Raw genomic sequence first — 24,763 nt, 5'->3', positions numbered from 1 at the left:
TGTTAGGCAGAAGAACTTTGCTTCTCTTTAAATCACCCTTGTCAGGTAACTGCCAATACCGAAAGTGGTAGATTGGATCTAAATTCCATGATGTAATTTAGCAATGATTCTCATGGTGGAAATTTCAGGGAGGAAAGAGAAACCGTTCTGGAGGACATCTTGTTAAATCTAGGGGAAATAGCTCAGCACCAATGGCTTTTAGTGCCTCTCCATCAGACTGTCCTGGCCCCATGTGAACTTCCTTACGCCTGTCATTTTTCTTACCCTATTTTTATTTTGTGAATAAAATAAAAATTAACAACTTTGTGTTTATAAAAATCAGAAAATCTGGGGTTTGGGAATGGTGGCGGTCTGCACCACATTAAAAGCACACAATCAATTATGATGAAATTCAGTAGAATCAATGCAATTAGTAAGGTCTGCCTATGTAAATGTTTAATTGCTGTCCTTGGTATGAAGAACACATAACCCAAATCAACGTTAAAAATTCTTGGCAAAAAAAAAAAAAAAAAATCTCCCAATTAGTCTAACACTATAATTAGGACCAAGGGATTTAGTCAGGACCTCCTTGAAATTTCCTTTGCTTAATTCAGGCATTGAGAAAGGGTGTGTGTGTGGTGGGCGGAGGAGCGCGCACGCGCGCCCCCTTGCCTCCTGAACCTGGGGGAAGAAATTGTGAAATAGGAATCCTATGTTTGCTTAGTTATGCATGTTATCACTTATTTCCTCACTCTATTCTCCTCTTAACTGTTTCCTTCTAAATCCAACCGTTCCCACTTATTTCATCTTCAACCCCAGGGATTCAATAGAGATGGACAGCGACTCCACCTTCTCATGAATATGCAACAGCAAGGGGCGGAGAGGAAGCCCGCGAGAAAATTCAGCAAGAAATTCAACCTGAGCCGGCCTGAAGCGGGCTCTTGGCGGCCCACCCTCCATCGCGTCCTCCCAAGACCAACAAACAATAGCGCCGCTCGGGTCTTGGAAGCCTAACTCGCCGCTGAGGATGCGCGGGTGAGGTTGTTCATCGCCAGGGAAATGGGGCTTCTGAACAGTCCTTCAGAGCCAATCTGAACTGTGGCCAAGAAGGTAGCAGTCGGACGGATTAACCGTCTTGGAAGCTAGTGGTCGGAAGGTCCCCGCCCTTTGTGGTGCAAATGAGGAGAGCGCAGGGGCCCTCGGGGCGGCTCTCGCCCAGGACGAAGTTTCTCCGTGACTTTCTTCCCGCTTTGAGCTCGGCGCGGGATGGTTAGAGCCTTCAAAGCGCCCCTTGCTAACGCGGAGGAATGCTGGGAAAGGTAAGTGCTTTTTCTTTGCCGGTTGTCACCCCCGCCTCACTTTTGGAGAAGGGACCACCAAGCAGCAGGTGGCTGAAATCCTGTGGCCGTGAAACATTTTTTTCTGAAACAATGCTGAGAGAAAGCGACGATCAGTGGCTGTGGGTAAGAGACCCCGCAGAGCCGTCGAGGAGGCGGACGTTTGAAAAGTTGCCGCGGCCCAGCAGGTGCAGGGAGCGAGCGCGCACAGCTGCGCCCGCGCGGCGCGAGCACAATGCTGGCGCGCCGGCGCGGCGGCGTTGCTATGGCAGCGGGGGCGTAGCGGCCGTGGCGTGCCCCGGTTGCCGGGCGACGGAAGGGTGCGGGGGAAGGGACGCCGAATCTTGGGGCGCTTCCTCCGAGGATGGGGCAACAAGTCTGATATTTCTTTTGACAGTTGTCTCACTGCATCGTTAACTCAGGTTTATTGGCAGCCACTTGTCCTTTGGTTAGGGAACCAGGCTTCTAGGCTACCACCTACTTAATCCCATAATACTCTGCTTTTGAAAAGACATGAAAAAGTTAGAAGATACTTCTTTCTAAAGTAATAATATAATTTAAAAAGTATTCAGTTTTCCTCGTTTTCAATGTAGCATCTTCTGATGGGCATTTCTTAATTATTATAATTTAAAAAGTAAAACACAGTACCGTGTTTAGATCCATGAAAACAAATTGGCCCTCAGCCTTTCCGACATTAACTAAAATCTTTGGAAAAGAAAAGCACATAGAGCAGGTAGCAGGCACGGTATTAAGAACCCAGACAGGTGCATCTTAAAATGTTTTAGAAAAACACAGCTTTCACAAAGTACAGGAGAGAATCAACTTCCATTTTATTTCATGGGGTATTTTCTTACATGTAAATGTGCCAAATAATTTTGTCTTATTATCTCAACTGTTGTTTTAGCCATACACTGCAGGAAAAAAAAATGTTTGGCAAGGAATTTGAATTATCTTTCCCACAGCAGTGATTGGCAGCTAGAGTAGTATTTTTTTTTCCCTTTTTCATTCTATCCTACTATAGTTAAAGATATCTTTTGGTGGTTTTAATTTGTTTCTCCAGATTTTAATTGTGTTTGCCAAAGCCATTGATCTGTTACCAGTTCTTAAGGTGTATTCCATACACTAGTTTATTTCTTCCTATTCTTCCATTTAAAAATTATCCATGTGTTATTTATTTATTCGTGTATTCATTCATCAAACATTTACTGAGGCTTTACTACATGATGTGTAGAGTGCCAGACTTGGTTCAAGAAAAGGGATAAGTAGGCAGAGGGACAAAGTTGAAATAGAGAAATTCACAGTTTAGAGGGAGGAAAAGGTGGAGAGTAATCATATCCGCTATGACATTCTTATTAGAAATCCCACCCAGGACTTACCTTGCTCCTGGCCAAAAGAGGCACTAATCACAGATGAGCTTTGCACTCCATCTGTGTCATTGCTTTTGTCCTTTCAAGGCAGGCATTATGGTACCTATTTAAAATATGAGGAAAATGACATTCAGAAAAGTACAGTAGTTTGCCCCAGGTCTTACAGTTAGTAAATGGTAAAGTCAGGGTCTAAATCCAAATGTGACTGCTTTGACATGCTGCCTCTGAAGCATTAACCCCTTTTATCTCTCTGTCTCTACTCACCAAACTACCATGTTTTGATCATTCTTAATAGTGAATGTGAATTTCTAAAATAACATCATGTGGGTTTCTTTTTGGTTCAGATATTTCTAAAGTCAGATATCAATTGAATTTCTGAAGAATATGTATTTGTCCTACCAGAACGTAGCAACAGTGTCAATTAAAGTTTTTCAGAGGTTTCTAAGGAGTTAATGAGTAAATAAAAATTTGATTATTCAAAATCAAATTTTAAGAATATTAGACTTGTCTATTAAAGCAAAATAAACTACTTAAGTTAGCATTCAAGTTTTTATTACCTTTCTTGATTTTAAATCTTTTAAATCAGATTTGTTACCTTCTGCTGGCAGTGACTGTAGGACGGCATAGTTGGGAATTGCTATGTGGAAAGTTGTCCTAGAAAGTTTAGGTATGTCCCTGGCTTGACCTGCAGTGAGATTTGGCTACATATACCCTATCGCAGCCCTGAAAACAACGTTGAACTGATAAGTGTTTTTACTGTTAAAATTTTATCTTCCCAAGTAGATTGCAGGATCCATGAAGGCAAGAACCAGGTCTTTTTTTTTTTTTAATTAAAAAATTTTTTTTTCATTGGGGAACAGTGTATGTTTCCAAAGCTCATCAGCTCCAAGTCAAGTTGTTGTCCTTCAATCCAGATGTGGAGGGCGCAGCTCAGCTCCAAGTCCAGTTGCCGTTTTCAATCTTAGTTGCAGGGGGCGCAGCCCACCATCCCATGTGGGAATTGAACCGGCAACCTTGTTGTTGAGAGCTCCCGCTCTAACCAACTGAGCGATCCAGCCGCCTTAGAACCAGGTCTTTTGTCTTTAGAATCCATGCCTTAATACCAAGTACAACACTCTTCATAAATATTAACGAGCAGGAGAAACAAAAATAAACTTTATTAGGCCAATGAAATATAGAATAGAAATATCATTTAAACTATATAATATCCAGAGTCACATAAGTTTTAATTATTTGCCGACTATTTTTCTCACACTATAAAATTCTAGGTAATACCTCTTTTACAGATAGGAAAACTGAGCTATGATGATTAGTATATAAAGTATTTTCCAATGTATTAATTGAACCTCACAATAACCATGCAAGAATTCACATCACTATTTTTTTAATATATGAGAAAATGGAAACTCAGGGAAATTGAGTGACTTGGTCAGTCACCCAGAAAGGGAGAGGCACATCTGACGAATGCTTTTACATTGTACCCTTGCAAACCAAATGCACCTGCGGGCTTTGGAGAACGGGGCCTCTCAACAGACCTGAAGATGCTGGGTACAGGATGCCTTCTCTCCCTCTCTCCTTCCCAAGGCTCCACCAATGTGTGCTAAGAAGGTGAGGCAAACTCTTTTAAAAGACAAGCAAACAAAGAGGCAGGTGGAAGAAAGGAAGAGATGGAGAGGGGCTCAGTAGAGCAAAAGAAAGTGAGTTAGGAAAAACAGTGACTTGAAGTTGATAAAAGAAGGAAGCAGTGTTCAAAATTGGAAGTGAGGAGAGCCAGAAGGTGTGGTGTATTAGTCTGCTAGGGCTACTGTAACCAAGTGCCACACACTGGCTGACCAAACAACAGACATTTATTGTCTCACAGTTTTGAAGCCTGGAAGTTCAAGGTCAAGGTGTCAGAAGGATGGGTTTGTTCTGAGACCTCTCTTGGTTTGCAGATGTTGACCTTTTTGCCATGTCCTCACATGGTCCTCCCTCTGTGTGTGTTTGTGTCCTAATCTTTTCTTCTTATGACACATGTCATATAGGATTAGGGCCCACTCATATGACCTCATTTTACCTAATTGCCTCTTTAAAGAACTCCTCTATCTCTAAATATAGTCACATCCTGAGGTCCTGACATTAGGACTGCAACATGTGAATTTGAGGGGAACTCAATTCAGCCCATAACAGAGAATAAGGAAAAGGAACTTGGCCTGTGACTCTGAAGATAAGACCTATTTCAATTGCTTTATTGTTTCCATTAGTGTTCTCTCCTAGCACAAATAAATGTTTGAGTGAGTTGTAATTTTTTACATCAGTATACTCCCATGGATGTATAAAGAAAAAAGAGAGGTTTGGAACTGAATTCTTTGATATTTAGCTTGCTTCGTACTTTATTTTTACTTTTACCAGTGCAGGGCCAGCTTCAAACCTTCTCAAGTTCTGACGAAGCTGATAATGACCTCCCCCTTCCAGTAGCTATGACTGGTCCCTCTGCCTTTTCTGAACTGCAGAGTGATTTCAGTTATATGCACTGCCTGTGTAGCACGATAAATCCAACAAAAATGAAATCACAACACTGAAAGGATAGTGAAGCATAGATTTTACAACCCTCAGAGTGGGAAAGATAAGCTCGGGCAACCTGCTATCTGGATGGCATTTTTCTTGCTTATTCTAACAAGATATGTTCAGCAGAGAGTTTCAGACTGTGAAAGGTAGCCAGAAGAATTTGAAGGTTTTCCCTGAGGCATTGAACAACTAATAAGGTTATAATTGGAATGTGTTGTAAAAATTCGAATTATTAAAATACTGTGATCATAGGATAATAGGGGTAAGAGGCAGCCCGCAAGTCTTGTAGCTGTGGCCTTGCCGTTGGCTGGACTATAACAGGATCTGCTTTGTAAAGGGTGGCATCCACAGTATGTTTCAAGATGGCCAAAGAAGTTTCCAGAGTCTTCTGCAGCAAAAGTCTTAGTATTAACCAATCATCAGAATCTCAAAGTATTGTTGTCTGTCTCCTTGACTTCCTTCATAGTCTGCCTTCAGAAAAGGTGGAGCATAGTTGTCCACTTTTCTTCATGTAATATCTTGAAAGGGTTTCAATAGGTCATTTCTTGGCCCTTTTTGGTAAGTTGAATCAAAACTCTTTCCATTGTTTTCGGAATCTGATTTTATGAGAGTCCTACAGTAGCTGCCCCTCCCCAACCTGAATTGTGAAGGGTTAATCATGTCCTCATTGCACTTTGCAGGGTTTCCCCTTGAGGACCATCCTACTTACTTGTAAGTGTGAGGCCCGGGACTATATTCTGAAATATCTGTGCTGAAGAATGTGCACCCAATATACTTGGTGGAGCTTTTTCAAGGAATACCAAAAGCTTTCGAAATGTACCCTTTGGATGTGATCCAGCGGCTTTCCACGACGAGTGGTTTCAGAAACAGGTTGTTGTGTGGAATAGCTATTGTCCTCCTAGCCAAAAAAGAATGCCTATTTCTGAGAGCAATGCATACTTAATTAGTGAAAGGATTGATGCCAGCACCTGGAATTTGAAAAGCCAGCTTTGAAAGTCAGAGCAAGTCCCTGAAGGGCAGAACTTACATTTCTCCCTCTGAGCTGAGCCAGACATTTGTCTAACTGGTCAGTTGTGCAAATTGGCTGGCACAGGTCCGGGAGGTGGGTTATTCTGTTCAGCTGCAGCTTCTATAACACCTTTTAATTAAAAGGTTGCCTCGGAAGCACTCTCCTCAAATTAGGAGAAAAGAACCGAATACAAATGTATAAGGAATGAGGAAAAACTGTTCATGGCTGTTTATAACTTGCTCTGGTTTTGGCACAGTGAAAAACCCTGAATTTCCCTATGCTACTGAAAAGATCATGACGTTGAAGTGGCTTGTAAGTTCCCAGGCAGTCATCAGGTACTTACCAGTCACTGGCTATCTACTCAGTACTGACAGGGCGTGAGAAGATATACCATGTAGCTGATACTCTAGTTCAGGGCAAGCAGACATGAAGATACGGAAGCACAATTAAAGGTTCTGGCACCACAAACCACCAGGAACAACTGCTTGAGATGGGTCAGTGGCCAGAGAACTACATCTTCCTTCCCAGATGCTTATCTCCTTCAAGTTCTCATCACTCCAGCCCCCTGAACCCGGGCCCTTCTCTCCTTTTCAGAGTCTTACTTCAATCCAGTGAAGGTGCTCAAGAAACTCTGTCTCTGAATGTGTTTAAACCAGGGTGCATCTGGCCATAGAGTTTTAAGCCTTTATACTCCTGGAGGAACTCCATCAGGGTTTGAAGAAAAGAAGAGAAGGGGCTGGGCTGGAGGAACAGAAGAGCGAGTCATTTCTTCCCTCTTCCTCATCATGGGTGGTAGTCATAGATCCGTGGAAAGCCATAAAAATGCTGCCCAACTGTTTATTTTAAGGGGAGAAGGATATGCAGGCCGCATAAGAATATAGCACAGTTTTGAGGGCAACAGCAGGGCAGAGAGGAGAAAAACACTGGTCCCAAATCCTAGATGGTGATAGAAGGTAGGGCAACAGGAAGTGGTCCTGACTGTGATGGAAGAAAGTAAATAGGATGACTAGGAAGTCAGCTTGGGATACAGAAGTGCCCCTGGGGATTCTACCTTCAAAAGCCAGGGGCTCCCCACTCCTCACCCCCTGGAGCCAAGCTCCTCCTGTCACAAAGATCAGTAGTGATTTGGAGCTGGAGGGGTCCCCAGCAGGGAGACGAGATTGCTCCTGGCATTTCGAGTTGGAAGAAGAAATTCGGTTGTTGGTGTAGATTTCTTTCTTTTCTTTTCTCTTCTCTTGTCTTCTCTTGTCTTTTCTTTTCTTTTCTTTTCTTCTCTTGTCTTCTCTTGTCTTCTCTTGTCTTCTCTTGTCTTCTCTTGTCTTCTCTTCTCTTCTCTTCTCTTCTCTTCTCTTCTCTTCTCTTCTCTTCTCTTCTCTTCTCTTCTCTTCTCTTCTCTTCTCTTCTCTTCTCTTCTTGTCCCTTCCCTTCCCTTCCCTTCCCTTCCCTTCCCTTCCCTTCCCTTCCCTTCCCTTCCTTTCTTTTTTAGCATACTATTTATTCATGTGCACACATTAGTTATTTGGTCCTGGCCCAGGCACATATTTATTGTATGCCCTATTTCTAAGGAAAACATATACCAAATTCCAAGTGAAATGTATTTTTGTTGCACAAAGCCTTTGTGACAGGAAGATGCCTGAGAATTTATAACTGAGACTTTTATTTGCATGGCCAAGGCATAGAGCAAAGAACGTAGAGGAGGTTGGGAGACCTGGGTGCAAGTCTTGTCTCTAACAAAAATTAACAAATGTTTGGCAAGCTAAATTCCCAGATGTTACATTTTGTTATCTGCAGGAGGGGCAAGGTTCCTTAGTGTGCTGGAATTCTGCCCTTTCTAAAAGGCAGCCTAAAATGGAATGTGTCTTCTCTAGGAATCTCAAGTGCTTGTCAGATTTCAATCCCTTTGCCTTCTATCCATGAGTCTCCTACTGTCCCTGTGAAACTGTAATGGCAATGAAAATGCTACCTCCCTGTTTCCAGACACAAGGTTAGGAAAGTCGCCAGCAGAAATTTTAGAGGTGAGACTCTCTCGGGTTTACTTAATTTATTCTTTTGGCTCATGCCTTTGTGAAAATATAATGGTCTTCACATCCTGGCTTTACTGTCTTGGCTGTGAGATCTCCACCTTGAGATGGCATCAGTCCACATAGCAGTCATATTGCCGTAAAAATGTCCTGGTCTCTTGAGCCTGTTTTTGTTGTTATTATATCTCAAGTAGAATCCTCAACCCAAATGCCTGTATATCCCTTTGATTGGAAACATAGAGGGATCGATCTTGTATCATGAGTGACAACATATACAAAGTGAAGCACAATTATCTGTCATTTTATACTACATATGAAATCTTGGAATGTTTTGAATTTTGGCACTTTGGATTTATATTTTAAATTAACTGAGGGATTGAACTAAATGAAATCTACCCTGAACCTGCATAATGAAAGTAGATCTGTTAGTTTATAGAATTTATAATCGTGGGATCTTATTTATCATGGTCATGATAATGGTCGTGTTTCTATTTAGGTAATAAATGCAGTGTTTTAGAAAAAAATTTCCTGTCTAGCTCTTAAAATATGTACGTGAAAACAGGGAACCACGCTACTTATAAGATGCCCACATTTTTAGTGAGATGAAAGATAGCTGGAATAATGGGAAAATCAACAGTTCCCCTAATTGTAGGAATATATTCTCTGGAGAAAAGTTTAAGCTCTTTAAAAGTTAATTATTATGTTCATCACTGTTAGGTCTGGGAATCTGCCCAGACAGATCATTTTTCTGATGGTGTTTGCATTCAGCCAACTCAGGAAGTCAGCCTCCTTTTAGAGGGCATTAATCTCCCTAAAAGACATGATTTGGCCATTATTGGTTATGCAATTAGATGTTGACCAATTAGGAGGTAAAAGCCCTGGATTTGGAAAGATTGATATCTTGATGATCCAAAGTATAAACAGCCCCCCTTCAATAAATAGTAGACACAAAATTTTTAATTTCAAATTGGCCAATCTTTAAAGACACACTCTAAGCAATACATTAAGATATTGAGGATAGTAAGCCAGAAAAGTTTAAATGCCAACAGCAGTGAGAACCTGTTTTAAGAAAAAGAGAAAAAGGGCAAATTCCTTTAAAAAATAACCTAAAACTCGTTTTTCCTGTTAAAAATGAGAAAAGTGAAAGGATTTTCAAAGAATATTGACCAGTGATAGAATTTTTTGTAAAAACTATTTTTTTTTTTTTTTTTTAGTAGTGCTCTATTCAGAAGTTTAGGAGTCAATAGCCTTTTCTAAAGGCAATAGGAGATGATATTATCAAGATTTGATGAGTCTAGTACCTGCCAAAATGTAATCACACTCACTTTGTTTTGGCCATGACTTAATGGGCTTAGTAAAGGGAAGAAAAAAGCAGAAGTCTGTGGCAGCTGAAAGGAAGGCACCAGCCTGCGGGTTCACTGGGCACCAGTAAGACAGGAGCTGCCTGGAGTGGAAGGAGGGCAGAGACCTTCACTCTCAAATAGTTCATCCTTGAGTATTTGTTTGGAAAAGGTGCTTCTGGAGTTTTCATTGGGATCTGATTTATAAAGACAGATTATGAAGGGGTGAGAAAGATTGGCCAAGTAGTTGGGCTCAAGTTCATGTGTGAATTAAACACATGGTAGAAAACAACATCCTTCATTAATATTTTTATTCAAGTGGTTTTATATGAAAAAATTAGTGTTTATGATAACATCATTCACTAATTAAACAAAAAACTTATGCCATTAGTTTACTAAAAATCAATATTTAAAAAAATTATTATTTAAAACATGAATTTTCATAAAGGGAAAGATGGTATTTATTTTTTTATTATTTTATTTATTATTTTTTTAATTGTTTTATTTTGAATTATAGTTGACATACAATATTATGTTAGTTTCATGTGTACAGCATAGTGATTAGATATTTATATAACTTATGAAGTGATCACCCCAATAAATCTAGAACCCACCTGACACCATACATAGTTATTACAAGATTATTGACTATATTCCCTATGCTATAATTTATATCCCCATGACTATTTTGTAACTACCAATTTGTACTTCTTAATCCCTTCACCTTTTTCACCCACCTCCCAACGCCCTTCCCACCTGGCAACCATCAAAATGTTCTCTGTATCTATGAGCTTATTTCTGTTTTATTTGTTTATTTTGTTCTTTAGATTCCACATATAAGTGAGATCATATGGCATTTGTTTTTCTCTGTCTGACTCTCTCCACTCAGCTCAGTACCGTCTAGGTCCATCCATATTGTTGCGGATGGCAAGATTTCATTCTTTTTTACGGCTGAGTAATATTCCATTGTATATATGTACCACCTCTTCTTTATCCACTCATCCATTGACAGATACCCAGGCTGCCTCCACATCTTGGCTATTGTAAATAATGCAGTAATTAACATATGGATGCATACATCCCATAGAAGTAGTGTTTTGGGTTTCTTTGGATAAATACCCAGAAGTGGAATTACTGGGTTCTTCTTTGTCTCTTGTTATACCCTTTGTCTTAAAGTCTATTTTGTCTGGTATAAGTATTACTACCCCAGGTTTTTTGTTTGTTTGTTGCCGTTTTCATGAAATAACTTTTTCCATCCCTTTACTTTCAGTCTGTGTGTATCTTTTGATCTAAAGTGAGTCTCTTGTAGGCAGCATATGTAAGGGTTTTGTTTTTTTATCCATTCAGCCACCCTATCTTTTGACTAGAGCATTTAATCCATTTACATTGAGAGTAATTATGGATAGATATATAGTTATTGTCATTTTACTCATATTTTTTATCTTTTTTTTTTTTTCACCTTAAAGAAGTCCCTCTAAAATTCCCTGTAATCCTGGTTTGATGCTGATGAACTCCTTTAGCTTTTTCTTGTCTGGGAATCTCTTTATCTGTCCTTTGATTCTAAATGATAGCTTTGCTGGATAGAGTAATCTTGGTTGCAGGTCCTTGCTTTTCATCATGTTGACTATTTTGTGCTAATCTATTCGGGCCTGCAAAGTTTCTGTTGAGAAATCAGCTAATAGTCATGGGAGCTCCCTTGTGGATAACTAACTGCTTTTTCCTTGCTGCTTTTAAGATTCTCTCTGTCTTTAATCTTTGGCATTTTAATTATGATGTGTCTTGGTGTGGGCGTCTTTGAGGTCATCTTATTTGGGACTCTGTGCTTCCCGGGCTTCTACTGTCTTTCTCCGAAAATAAGACCTAGCCAGAGAATCAGCTCTAATGCATCTTTCGGAGCAAAAATTAATATAAGACCCGGTCTTATTTTACTACAATATAAGACTGGGTCTTATATCATATCATGTCATGTCATATCATATATCATATCATATCATACCATATCATATCGTATCATAACATATAATACCAGGTTTTATATTAATTTTTGCTCCAAAAGATGCATTAGACCTGATTGTCCAGCTAGGTCTTATTTTTGGGGAAACCCGGTAGGTCTATTTTCTTTGCCAGGTTAGGAAGTTTTCTGTCATTATTTCTTCAAATAGGTTTTCAATTCCTTGCTCTCTGTTCTTTTTCTGGTACACCAATGATGTGAATGTTAGTGCACTCGACGTTGTCTTCATTTTTATGAATTCTTTTTTCTTTTTGCTGTTCTGATTGGGTGTTTTCTGCTACCTTGTCTTCTAAAGCACTGATTTGATCCTCTGCTTCATCTAATCTACTGTTGATTCCCTCTAATGTATTCTTCATTTCAGTTATTGTATTCTTCATTTATGACTGGTTCTTTTTTATGGTTTCTATCTCCATTTTTATGTTTCCTATCTCTTTGTTGAAGTTTTCCCTGAGATCATTGAGCATCCTTATAACCAGTGTTTTGAACTCTGCATCTGGTAGATTGCTTGTCTCCATTTTATTTAGTTCTTTTTCTGTCGCTTTGTTCTGTTTTTTCATTTAGGACATGTTTCTTTGTCTCCCCATTTTGGCTGCCTCCCTGTGTTTGTTTCTATGTATTACGTAGAGCTGCTATGCCTCCCAGTCTTAGTGGACTTATGTAGTAGGTGTCCTTTGGGACCCAGTGGCACAGTCTTCCTTGTCACCTGAGCTGGGTGCTCCAGGTGTGTCCCGTGTGTGGGTTGTGTGTGCCCTCCTATTGTAGTTGAGCCTTGGTTGCTGTTTACACATCAGTGGGAGGGATTGACCCTCGGGCTGATTGGTTGTGAGGAGTGGCTGTGCCTACAGTAGAGGAGCTGTTGTGCAGGCACTGACCCTGCAGAGCAGGATTTATGTTAGCAGGCTCTGGTCTCTGCCAGGTCTGCTCTTTAGGTGTGTCACCTGTGGAGGCATCCATGTGGTGCTCTGGCTGGGTCCAAAGCCAGCCACCAGGCATGCTAGCCCTGGGGTCAGTCTCCTGGGAGTGGCCCTGCCACAGGCCAAGTTCAGCTGCAGCCTGTGCCCTGCCAAGGGGCACCTGGCATGAGCCACAAGCAGTCTGCAGATGGCAGCCACCCACGCTAGGCTTGGAGATGCCTGGGAGAGGCCAAGCCATGAACCAAGACCAGCTGCTGCTAGTGCTGGGGTTGGGGTTTCTCAGCGAGATATATGGGACATGCTGAGGACAGATGCTGCTTGTTTGAGTTTTGTGAACCGTTGAGAGAGTTTTAGGAGAGTTCACAGGATGAGCCAACATAGGTCATTTGTATGAAAAAGCCACTGGAAGTGGCTTGAGTGTGTCTGAAAGTTGGGTGGGGTGCAGTCTCATGGAATCACCAGGGCGGGGCAAACAGTGTTAGCCAGTTTGATAGAGATTAAGGTATGACAGCCACCTGCATTTGCAGCCTGGGTGAGGGAGGAGGGCTCAACGCAGGAACAATGCCTTCTGCCAGCACTTCTGTCTGGGAGAAATCTGCCCTTGCAGCCCTCATCCTGAAGCCAGAGAGTTCAGTTCCTCCCCATATGTCTCTGGTGCCTTACGAGCTGTTGCCTCAGTGCTGGAGCTCAGGGCAAATGAGTCCATCAACAAGTAAGTCTATGCACAGTACCTGTAAGAGGAACACCTGGGACTCCAGCCACCCTCTGCCTCACTCAGCTACTATCCCCGCTGGTTTTCACAGCCACCAGTTGTGGGGACTTCTCTCCCCAGCACTGGAACCCTGGACTGGGGAGCCTGGCGTGGGGGGTCGACTGCTAACTCTTCTACTATAAAATTAGAAGGTATAAAACATCATTTGCTGAAAAGTTTCCTCCTCTCTTCTCCTGCCTTTTAATTCACTAGCAGTACCAGGTCAGCCAGCTCCCCACTGGGAGGCACCAGTATTACTAGGTTCTTCCATATGCTTTCAAGAAACTTTGTGCCTATATAAGTAAATATGTTTTCTTCTATTCCTCTCTATTTTTTACACAAGAGATAATATAGTATACATTGTATCCTGGAAATTTTCACTTAATGATATATTTTGAAGATTATTCCATATCAGTATATAAAGCAGTTCTTCATTCTTTTTTTTTATTGTGGTAAAATATATGTTACATGAAATTTACCATTTTTAAGTGTACAGTTGAGTGGCATTAAGTACATTCACATTGTTGTGTAACCATTGCCACCATCTGTCTCCAGAACTTTTTCATCATCCCAAACTGAAATGCTGTCCCCATTAAACAAAAACTCACCATTACCCTTCCCCCCAGCCCCTGGCAACTACCAGTCTACTTTCTATCTCTATGAATATGAATGCTCTAGATACCTCATATAGTCATGCACTATTTGCCTTTTTGTGTCAGGCTTATTTCACTTAGCATAATGTCCTCAGGTTCATCCATACTGTAGCATGTGTCAGAATTTCATGTTTTTTAAGGGCAGAATAATATTCCATTGTATGTATATACCACATTTTGTTTATCCATTCATCCATCAATGGACATTCGGGTGGTTTCTACCTTTTTTCATTCTTTTTAGTGACTGCATGGTATTCTGTTGTGTGGTTATAACATATTACATAAACCAGTTCTCTACTGATAAATGTTTAGATTCTTTCCATGCTTCAGTGAATAGTTGTAAACTAAAACCATTTCACACATATATAAGTATAATCTGTTAAACAAATTTCTTGGAATGAATTTGCTTTAAAAAAACATTATGGGAATATTAAATTTGGGGCTATTGCTGAGTTGCCCTCCATGGAAATTGTACCCACTCACACCCCATTTAGAAACTGTTTCCCCACCTCCTCACCAACACAGTGTGTTACCAAACTCCTTCATCTTTGTTCGTCTGGTGGTGGAAAATGGTGTCTCAGTATAGTTGCAATTTACATTTCCCTTATCTTGAGTGAACTTTGAGTGTTTCAGGGCCATTGTATTTTTTTTTTTTTTTAACTGGGACTATCTTCATTTCCTTTGTTCATGTCTCAATTGGGCTATTGAGTTTTTTCCTCCCTCTTCTTTATATTGACTGTTGTTGAAAAATCTGTTTTTGTTTGGCATCCTTAATGCAGCCTGTGAGAGACTTTTGGAGTTCTGCTGTGAAACTGGAGCTTTCTCTAAGAAGAGTGAAACCTGCTTTTCAACCCCATTAACCAAATACTGGCTCAGTGACAATAAATTTTATTAAGGGGGACAGACTGACTGATGCTGTAGGAGGCTTTATTAAAGTGGTTATATTCAGAAGAAAGACTGTCTTTGTGAGAACATTATAAAAATTTCTATTCTCATAATGTGTTTTGTGTAGGATTTACTCATCTTTCAAAAGGTGGAGCTATAAACTTGAGATAGTAAGTAACTTGGTACATACTGAAAAAAATAACCAAAAAATAGCATATTGTTAAATACCTTTGCTGGGCCCATCTGAGTACATACTGGATACCTCACATTTAACACGCCCCATTCTGAACTCATTCCTTTGGCCCACAGAGCAATGCCTCAGTTGCTATATTTCCTATCTGGATTTTTTGAGACATCTCCCCACTCTCTTCTGCATCCAGCATGCCACCAACCAATTTGATCTCCTGAACGTCCCTCCAATGTGTCCACCACCCTGTGCCCCCATCATCAGTGCCTCATCCAGCCCCTCTTCTGGGTGACTGCAGTGGCCTCCAATGGAACCTTTGCTCCAGACTTGTCCCCATGTAGTAATTCTTTCATGAGCAGCTAAGAGTAAAGTTTATGAAATGCAAATTGGATTGTCACATCTCTGTTTAAAACCTTTTCATGGGGCCTGCCCAGTGGCTCAGGTGGTTAGAGCTCCGTGCTCCTAACTCCGAAGGCTGCCGGTTCGATTCCCACATGGGTCAGTGGGCTCTCAACCACAAGGTTGCCAGTTCAATTCCTCGAGTCCCGCAAGGGATGGTGGGCTCTGCCCTCTGCAACTAAGATTGAACACGGCACCTTGAGCTGAGCTGCCGCTGAGCTCCCGGATGGCTCAGTTGGTTGGAGCGTGTCCTCTCAACCACAAGGTTGCTGGTTCGACTCCCTCAAGGGATGGTGGGCTGTGCCCCCTGCAACTAGCAACGGCAACTGGACCGGGAGCTGAGCTGCGCCCTCCACAACTAAGACTGAAAGAACAACAACTTGAAGCTGAACAGAACCCTCCACAACTAAGATTGGAAGGACAACAACTTGACTTGGAGAAAAGCCCTGGAAGTGCACACTGTTCCCCAATAAAGTCCTGTTCCCCTTCCCCAATAAAATCTTTGAAAAAACAACAAAAAAACAAACAAAAAAAACCTTTTCATGGTCCCTTATTGCCCTTAGGATAAGATTCAAACTCCTTAACGTGGCCTCTGAGGCCAGCACACCTGTCCTGCCCTGCTTGTCCCTCATCTCCTTGGTTACCGCCCCTCTCCCTACATTCTGCTCTTCCCTCACTGGTCTTTCAATTCCTTAAACTCAGGGTGCGCACTCTTGTTTCAGGAACTTTGAATTTGCTCTTCTTCTGGAATGTTCCATTCCCCCCACCTCCATCGCCTAGATAACTCCTGTTCACTCTCCAGCAAGTCTTGCCTGGCATCCCCCAAACTGAGTCTGTGGCTTCACGTAGGCCTCTGGATAACCTTTATCTCATGATCACCCTGGACTAGAATGGCCTGTTTCCTTGTACAATCAGCGACTCCCTACCCGGCCATAAGGGCCCAAGGAGCAGGCATGGCTCCCTTATTTCCCACTGTTGCCCCAGCAACTAACATATTTATTGCTCATAAATATCTGTTGATGAATAACTGTTGAGAGATGGCTGGAGAACTGGAAGAAAGTGTCTTCTGGGAATGGGGTGTTGCTATGTGTGAGTAGGTTGTGATAACATTACATGTTGAAACCCCAAATGTCTTCCTGGCAAGTTCTGAAACCTGTGTGGCAAGAAGAGAGGGCTAGGTTGGCTGCGATCTGATTTGTCTGATGGCCCACTAGCCTCATGAGAACAACACTGAAGATAAGGCTTGCTCAAGGTTGAGACCAGGTCACCTGTAGATATTCTGGGCAGAGTACCAGACAGTCAGGGAGCTCACTGAGGACAGCTGGGTGTAAAGCTTGGGGCTGAGGTCCAGGATGGATTGGTGAGGAAGGGATGGTTTCTGAGTCACTACAACACAAATTGTCTTAGAGTGCAGGCTTCCAGGGCAGCCCATCCGAGCACCTCTGCTGTCTTTTCTTTTTAATACAGTCACGGCCCTCTCTTTGAGATCTAAGTGTGGTTTGGGGCTGAGTCAGGGCCAGAAACCTCGTGTTTGCAATATGTGGTCCCTGATTCGGGACTTAGGGTCTGATCAGTATGCAGTACAGTAAAAATGACAAAGAACACATTTCAGTGGGTTAGAACTGCAGCGTCATGCACAGTGCTTGTATGACCGCAGGCAACGTGCCAGGAGAAAAGTCCTTCACGCGGTCCGTATTCTCATTCCATAACACCAAGAGAACAGAATACGGTCATCAGAAAATGTCCCCTGTTTATAGACGATCAGGTTGGACTGGGGGTGGGTAATGTTTTTGGTTTTGTTTTGAGAAGAAAATCGTACCTGAAGAGCATTAAGTCCTTACTCAGCATGAAGATTTTAGTGTGGTGACATAAAGCAACCCCAAACAGGAAGAGGGAGCAGTGAGGACCACAGGGCTGACATTCATTGTGTTTACTGTTAAGCCATGCCCTCTGCTCAGTATTTTGCACAGATTCATTTAGCCCTCACAAGTAATTGGGCCATGTGCAGCAGCTGGCAGAGGCACAGCACCCTCCCTGAGAGCCCCCAGTCTGGAGTCTTGGGGTTGGGCAGAGCTAGGGTTCCACTACGTGCTCTTAGCCCCAGGCGGCCGATCCACTGCCTCTGTCAGTGTCTGGGAGCCAAGCTGGGGTGAGTCCAGCTCCGCTCTGACTGGCGTGCGACCTTGTGTGACTTGCTTGTTGTCCTGCTTCAGAGCAGCATGAGGCACATGGGTTATTGGGAGGGTTTTGTACTTGTTTGGGTGACACCAGGTCCTGCAATCAACAAAGCCCAATGTTCCGGAACGTTCTGGTGACTTGACACAATGACAGCTTCCTGCTTCACTGACAGCCGATGCAAATATTCCTGGTTAGTGGTGGCAGCTCCATCCCACAGAGTCTGCAAGGATCTCGTCTCATGAAGGTTCTGCACCTTCCACAGTGATTTCCAGGGCCCCTCAGGCCTTGGTGCCCCACCCACAGACCAGGGAAGTGTGTTTCCAGGTATGGTTAGGCTTGAAGAGAATAGAATAGCGGGAATCTGGTGAAGAAAGAGAAGGCAAAGTGACCTGTGACCAGACGGCTGTAGCCCCTCGCAGGCTTGGAAGAGCACTGCAGTGTGACACCCATTAGCACAGGCTCCTCTGTAGTTCCCCCTCCGTGGGCGAGACCTTGGGACATGGCCACGCTGGAGCAAGTGCTGGGGTGGCCCCGTGTGCCTGAGGTAGGGGACTGCATCCAGTCTCTGCCACATGTGTGTGTTCTCTCTCTCTCTCTCTCTCTCTCTCTCTCTCTCTCTCTCACACACACACACACACACACACTATTATACATCAAGCTCAGGCTTAGCAGGGTTCTCAGTCCTGGCTGCCTTTTGAACCACAAGGGGATCTTTTAAAACAATACCAATGCTTGGGCCCTTCAATCAAAGATTCTGATATAAGTGGTATTTAAAAACTTTTCCCCACGTGGTTGGGGTTGAGGACAACTGGTCCAAAGTCTAGCATTGTAGGTGTCCAGACGGGATTTATCAGCACAAGGAAAGTGACCCCCTGTTTCAGGTGTGGACGCAGGTCAGCCAGGCTTACAGGACCAAGGAAGACACCCATGTGCTCAAGGACACCGAGGAGACCAGACTCAAAGCTGCCCCGCACCCTACCCGACGGCTGACTGAAGGGGGTCAGAACTTGCTTCTCTACTCAGAAGCTGGTTTTGTGAGCCTGCAGGCAGGAGGAAGGGGCCGAGAGGCTGGATGGGGAGGTGGTCAGGAGCCCTGGCAGCCCAACTGCCACCCCATGTGTGTCTTACTCAGTCACCTTGCCTCGGTTTCCTCAACTGTAGAAGGGACGTGATTCATGATAGAAGCTATGTTCTAGAGTTAACACATAAAAAGTTTGTAGAGCAATGATTAGTTGTCACCTACTTACTGCTCCGTGATGCTAGCTGTTGTCGTTCAGAAGTTTTGTGGTCTCACCAGGAGAGCAGGTGTCTGGGCTGCACCTCCACACACACAAACACATACCTTTGTGCAGGCTGGCATTCTTCCCACACTTTCCTTGCTGACTAGTACCCCTCCCCGGGATAAATTCTCTCTTGAACAAATTAATTAATGTCTTTGCTTAGGTGTATTCAGGTTCTACAGGGCTTGCAGTCTATCATATATTTAAGGCGATTTTGGATTTCTCTGTTCTGAACCAATCTGTGTTAATTTTTAAAGTGCAGTTCTCCGAGAGCATCGTAGTATGTCTGGATAGGTGTCTCACTTTCACCTGCGTCATCTACTGCCAACATAAAATAATGGCATCACTTGTGCTTTCAGAAAAGAGTGGAAGCACCAGCAAAGGTGTGATTTAGAAGTCAGTGACCTGAGTTGCCTCATGGAGGGTGACATGAGCCCAGGCCACGAACACAGTGTCCTCCAGGTGTGGCCAGCATGGCAGCTCAGAATCCTAAGCTGACACTTTGTGCCTGCAGAATCATAGCTTATCGCCTTGCCTAGAAGAACAGCATCTTGGGTCAGTTCGGTGCCATTTGTGGTCCAAGGCAGTGGTGTTATATCATTTTATTAATGATTTTATTTGTTCTACAACTAACTAGTCTATGACTGGTGTCAGTGGTACTCAAATGCTGTTATTTCTAACAGTACCTTATGCACAGAATCAAACATTTTGCCCTTGTGAACACATTCACGGCAATAAGACCTGTCTGCAAATAGGCCACAACCATAGCTCTAAGGAAGGCGGACATGTTTCAGAGATGCCAGACAGGAGTCAGCCACACTCTCAGCCAGGAATCTGATAGGATGTGCGTTTGTCACCCCAGACCCACCCCCTCCCCACAGAGCGCCTGCATCACATTCTCCCACCATAGATTCAAACCCACAAGGCTGAGATAAATAAGAATTTATCCAGAAGAGCCCACCTTGTGGCAAGAGGGACAGAGGCAGCTGGGGTGACATTCTGAGGTCTCTAGATGCTTTCCCTTAGAGCGCCCATCCTGCCCAAACCAACTCTACTCACAGTAGTCAGCATTCGTGCAGCTGGAGGGGGAGGTCATGGAATATTTGAAAAACAGGTTTAGCTAGAGAATTAAGTTCACTCACTATGTTCAAGGCATTAGCCATTTTTGGGGTGAGTGAAGTCTGGGAAGTGGTAATTGTGTTACATGCTTCTGCAATCTTTTTGTTATTGTTGGCAAGTGACAAGCAGTTGCAACGAAATGTTTCTCAATTATGAATGACTACCAAGCTTGGAGTTATCCCGTCATTGTAGATTTGGAGTGTAGTTTGGGGGTACAGGTGATGTATTATTCCTGGCACTCTAAATTCCAGCTTAGAAACATTCTCCAGCAGAAACACCACTATGACAGGTAGAAAGGGCTTACTTACTACTTTAATACTGGTCCACAAAATCAGCTTTGACCAAGCGTATGGCAAAACTATAGCTAGAAAGTTTCTCTGTGAGCTTACGTCATAAGGGTGTTAAGCATTTGAAACCTATCTTGATGTAGTATGAACGGAACATGAACTTCTCAAAGAACTACTGCATAAAGGAGGAATTAGACATATTCTGCCATGGCTTCAGAGAGCAGGATTCGGGTGGGAGCTGGAGGGTGATGTGGTCTTCCTCAATACAGGCAGAACTTGCGTCAGAATAGAAACAGACAGACGTGCTAGAGGAGATTCACTGCAGGATGGACCGGAGTTCTGATGGACGCATCTTTCAGCCGCGGCTTCTATGAGCCTCTTAAGTGGTGGATAGGTCCCTCCCACCCATCTGTAATTGGGAGCCTGTCGCTGCGATCTTTCTCTGTGATGTTCCACTTTACCCCACCAGCTTAGTGTTCTAGAAAGGAAGTTTAGGAAAGCAGATGTACATTTTTCTGTAATTTTGTGTTTTTCTAGAATGAATAACAATAGGAAATTTTTGTACTTTAAAATACTCATTTATTTAAATAAAATGTAGCACCTTAACTGTATTTACTTAAAAATATAAATACTGTAATTATTTTATTGTGGATTTTTGACACATTTTGGAGAAAAAACTTGAAATCAATTAACAGTGAAAGGGTTAATGACCATAGGTGGGAAATGTTGACTGTTCTTGGGTGAGTAATGACAATGAGAAAAGGAGAAAATGGATACAGAGTTGTTTGTGTTGTTTTTACTAGCTTTGCAAACGGGTGTCTCTGAGTGTGAATGAATAAGCAGTGCTCATTTTTGGAAATAGAAAAGTAGAATTGTAATAGTCAATAGGCAAAAGATTTTCTCTCACAGTTCCTCAGAGTGATGTAAAATATAGCTTGTAACCAAGCTCGGTGTTTTAGGCCTAAAGCTCAGATTGAAAGTTAAATTCCCATCATGATATTGTACAAAGTATTTGCTCTAATCTACAAAGTATTTGCTTTAATTGTTACTAAACGTGTGAGTTATTTAGCTCAGTGTTCTCACTTGGGGGTGAGTTTTGCTCTTGGGACATTTGGCAAGGTCTGGCAATGTTTTTGATTGTCATGATTATGTGTGAGAGGATGGTTTTGGTGGCTACTGGGTAAAGGCCGGGGATGCTGCTAAACATTCCACAATGCACAGGACAGTCCCCAGACAAATAATATGTTGTCCAAAATGTCAGTAGGGCCAACCATGAGAAACTTTGGTAGTCTCAGGACCCTGAAGATACACAGCCACCTTTCATTTATTTTTTGGAAAACTACAAAAAAATTATGTGTTAAAATGATTTATCATGCACAGCTGATCTGATTTCATCCCTTAAAAAACAAAGAAAGGTGTGATCTTTGAGTACATAGAAGTCAAAGATTATTTTGTTTTTCCGGTTTGGTTTGATCAGATCCAAGTAGGGTTCGGTGTTGTCTTTTGATTAATCCTGTTTAACTTGGTTTGACGTTAACATCAACACCACTGGTCTTGGTTTTAAAATATGTTATTATTTCTAACTTATTTTTAGAACATTGATTATACTGATAACTTGAATCACACCCAGATGGGGAGCAACTGAAAATGGTCCAGCTTCAGCAGATGGCCTGAGAAGACTACAGTTTCAACTCCAAAGATATGCAATCTTGAGGCCAACTGAGGTTTTCCCTTTGTATAATAATAAATATATGATGTTATTTCCATCATTATCTGATACGCATTTTCATATTTATAATCTATCACATTCTGTGATCTACACAGTTCCGATTCTTACCACAAACTGCTGGAAAAAAAAATGGCATAGATAGTGAAAGGCTGGGGAATGAAGAAGGTGATGCTCATTAGTGTATTGATTTGCAACTGAGAGCAAAGGCATCTTTCAGCCATGAGAACAGCTTAGAAATTCAAAATGGTAGCCATCCCACGAGGGAAAAACTGAAATGTTTATCCTGCTGGTAATCAGGATTCTGCCTTGAATTGGATGGTGGAAGAGATTGTCTGTTAGTCCGAGCACTATTATTCCCTTAAGAGCATGTGCTCTGCCCATATCTGAGCTTCATTTGTAAAAAGATTGTGCAGTGTTTGGAGAGCAGGTTGAGTGCAGAGCTACAAAGGTACGTGAACAAGTTGATATGGTTGGTATCTGTGAGATGCATAGGAACTGGGACAGTCTTTCTGGATGAGAACAGACCTTTAGTGGTGGTCTTTGAGGAAATGAGAGGTTTCTGGATAGGTTATGTATTAGTTTCTTCTTGCTACTGTAACAAGATACCACAACCTTAATGGCTTAAGACAACACAAATTTATCTTACAGTTCTGGGGGCAGAAATCTGAAATGGGTTTCACTGGGCTAAATTCAAGGGGTTGGCAGGATTGCTTCCTTCTGGAGGCCCAAGGAGAAAATCCTCTTCCTTGCCTTTTCCAGCTTCTGGAGGCCACCTGCATTCCTCGGCTCATGGGCCCTTCCTCCACCTTCAAAGCCAGCAATCAGATCACTCTGACCTCTGCTTCATCGTCGGACCCTCCTCCTCCCTCTTTCCTTTATAAGGACCCTTTTGATTACATTGGGTCACCCAGATAATCCTGTGCGTTGATGTTGTTATTCTGTTTGATGGGTAGGAAAATGTGGCTCAGAGAGTCCTTGTTTCCAGTGCCCCATTTCTCTTACAAATGGTGAATAATGAAATAACCAGTATCATTCTGGGTTTCTAGTCACTCTTGTGAGGATCAATCATGGCTAATAGAGAAATCTGGGCTCTTAAAAATAATTACTTATTTCTATTTAAAAAACTATGAATTTAAACTAAAAACATTTGAGTGGAAATGATTTCCATTTTTGTTTTGCCTTTGCTGTTTTTACTTATTGAGATATAATGATGTACAATAAGCTGCACACATTTAAAGTGTGTGATTTCATCTGTGCATTGGTCTGCTTCCTATCCTTCTAGATAAGTCTGCTTTTTCGATAATTTTATGTAAAAGGAATCACACAGCATGAACTTTTTGTTTTTTTTGGTCTGACTGCTTTCACTCAGCATAATTATTTTGAGATTCACCCATGTTGTTGAGTGTGTCACTCGATCATGCCTTTGTATTGGTTGGTAGTGTTCCATTGTTTGTCCAGTCACCCGTGAGTGGTAGTTTGGCTTGTTTCCCATTTGGGGCTATTACAAGTAAAGCTGCTACAAGCATTCACATACAAATCTTTGTGTGGGCACTTGCTTTCTTTTCTCCTGTGGTAATACCTACCAATTGAATGACTGGATCATGGGGTAGATATACGCTTAGCTTTTTAAAAAACTGCTAACATGTTTTCTGAAATCACTGTATCATTTTATGTCCCCCACCCATCCACGAATGAGAGTTCCAGTTGCTCTTCATTCTCAGTGACACTTGGTGTGACAAAGTTTTTAATTCTAGCAATTCTAATTGGTGTGTAGTAGTTCTTAGAGAGGCTTTAATTTGCCTTTCATTAATGACTAATGATGTTGAACATTTTTTATGTGCTCAGTTGCCATCTGTGTGTCTTTTTTCATGAAAATACCCAAATCTTTTGCCAATATTTTATTGGATTGTTTGTTTTCATAGTATTGCATTTGAGAATTCATATATATATATATATATATATATATATATATATATATATATATATATGTTTATATATGTGTATGTAAATATGACAAAATTTCTTTATCAGATGTGAGATTTACAAACATTTTCTCTCAGCCTGTGGCTTATCTTTTCATTCTCTTAACAGTGTCTTTCAAAGAGCAGAAGTTCTTAATTTTGATAAAGTCCAATTTATCATTTTTTTTCTTTTATAGATTGTGCTTTTTGGTGCTATGTCTATACACTCTTTACCTAACACAAAGTCACAATGATTTTTCTCCTGTGTGTTTTTACAGAAGTTTTATATATCTGGGTAAGTTTTATATGTATAGACTTTACCTTTAGGTCTGTTATCCAATTTGAATTAATTTTTGTAAATGGTGTGAGATATGAATCAAGGTTTATTATTGTTGTTTTTTAACATGTACTGAATCATGTGTTATAGGACCATTTGTTGAAAAGACTGTAGTTGTTTTCATTGACATTCTTTTGCATTTTTGTTGAAAATCAATTGGTCATATATGTGGGAGTCTACTTCTAGACTCTCTATTTTGTTCGTTTCACCATCTTTTCATCTTTTCACCAATGCCAGGTTATCTTGATAACTGTAGCTTTTTAAGTCTGAAAATCAGGCACTGTGAGCCCTCCCTCTTTTTTTACAAGGCTGTTTTGGCTATTCTAGGTACTTTGCATTTCCATATATTTTAGAAAAAGCTTCTCAATTTCTACCAAAAAAAAAAAATGTTAGGATTTTGATTGGTACTGTATAGAATACATAGATCAATTTTGGGAAATGTGTGATAACACAGTGTGTCTTTCATTTTAAT

The 24,763-nt window shown here is 41.7% G+C and overlaps 1 protein-coding gene across 1 annotated transcript in view; it reads left to right on the top strand.

Annotated features, from left to right (window-relative positions):
- Window positions 1-880: 880 nt before the first annotated feature.
- The window catches only part of SPATA13 (spermatogenesis associated 13), a 319,123-nt gene continuing 295,240 nt past the window's right edge, over window positions 881-24,763 (top strand). Inside the window, exon 1 of the mRNA XM_074331507.1 lies at window positions 881-1,298. Coding sequence (XP_074187608.1) covers window positions 1,287-1,298 — 12 coding nt within the window. The 5' untranslated portion in view covers window positions 881-1,286. The remainder of the gene's footprint in view (window positions 1,299-24,763) is intronic.

Source organism: Rhinolophus sinicus, linkage group LG04 (assembly GCF_036562045.2).
Source record: "Rhinolophus sinicus isolate RSC01 linkage group LG04, ASM3656204v1, whole genome shotgun sequence".
In the NCBI taxonomy this organism is placed as follows: Eukaryota; Metazoa; Chordata; class Mammalia; order Chiroptera; family Rhinolophidae; genus Rhinolophus; species Rhinolophus sinicus.
This window is presented reverse-complemented; position numbering and strand designations above follow the sequence as displayed.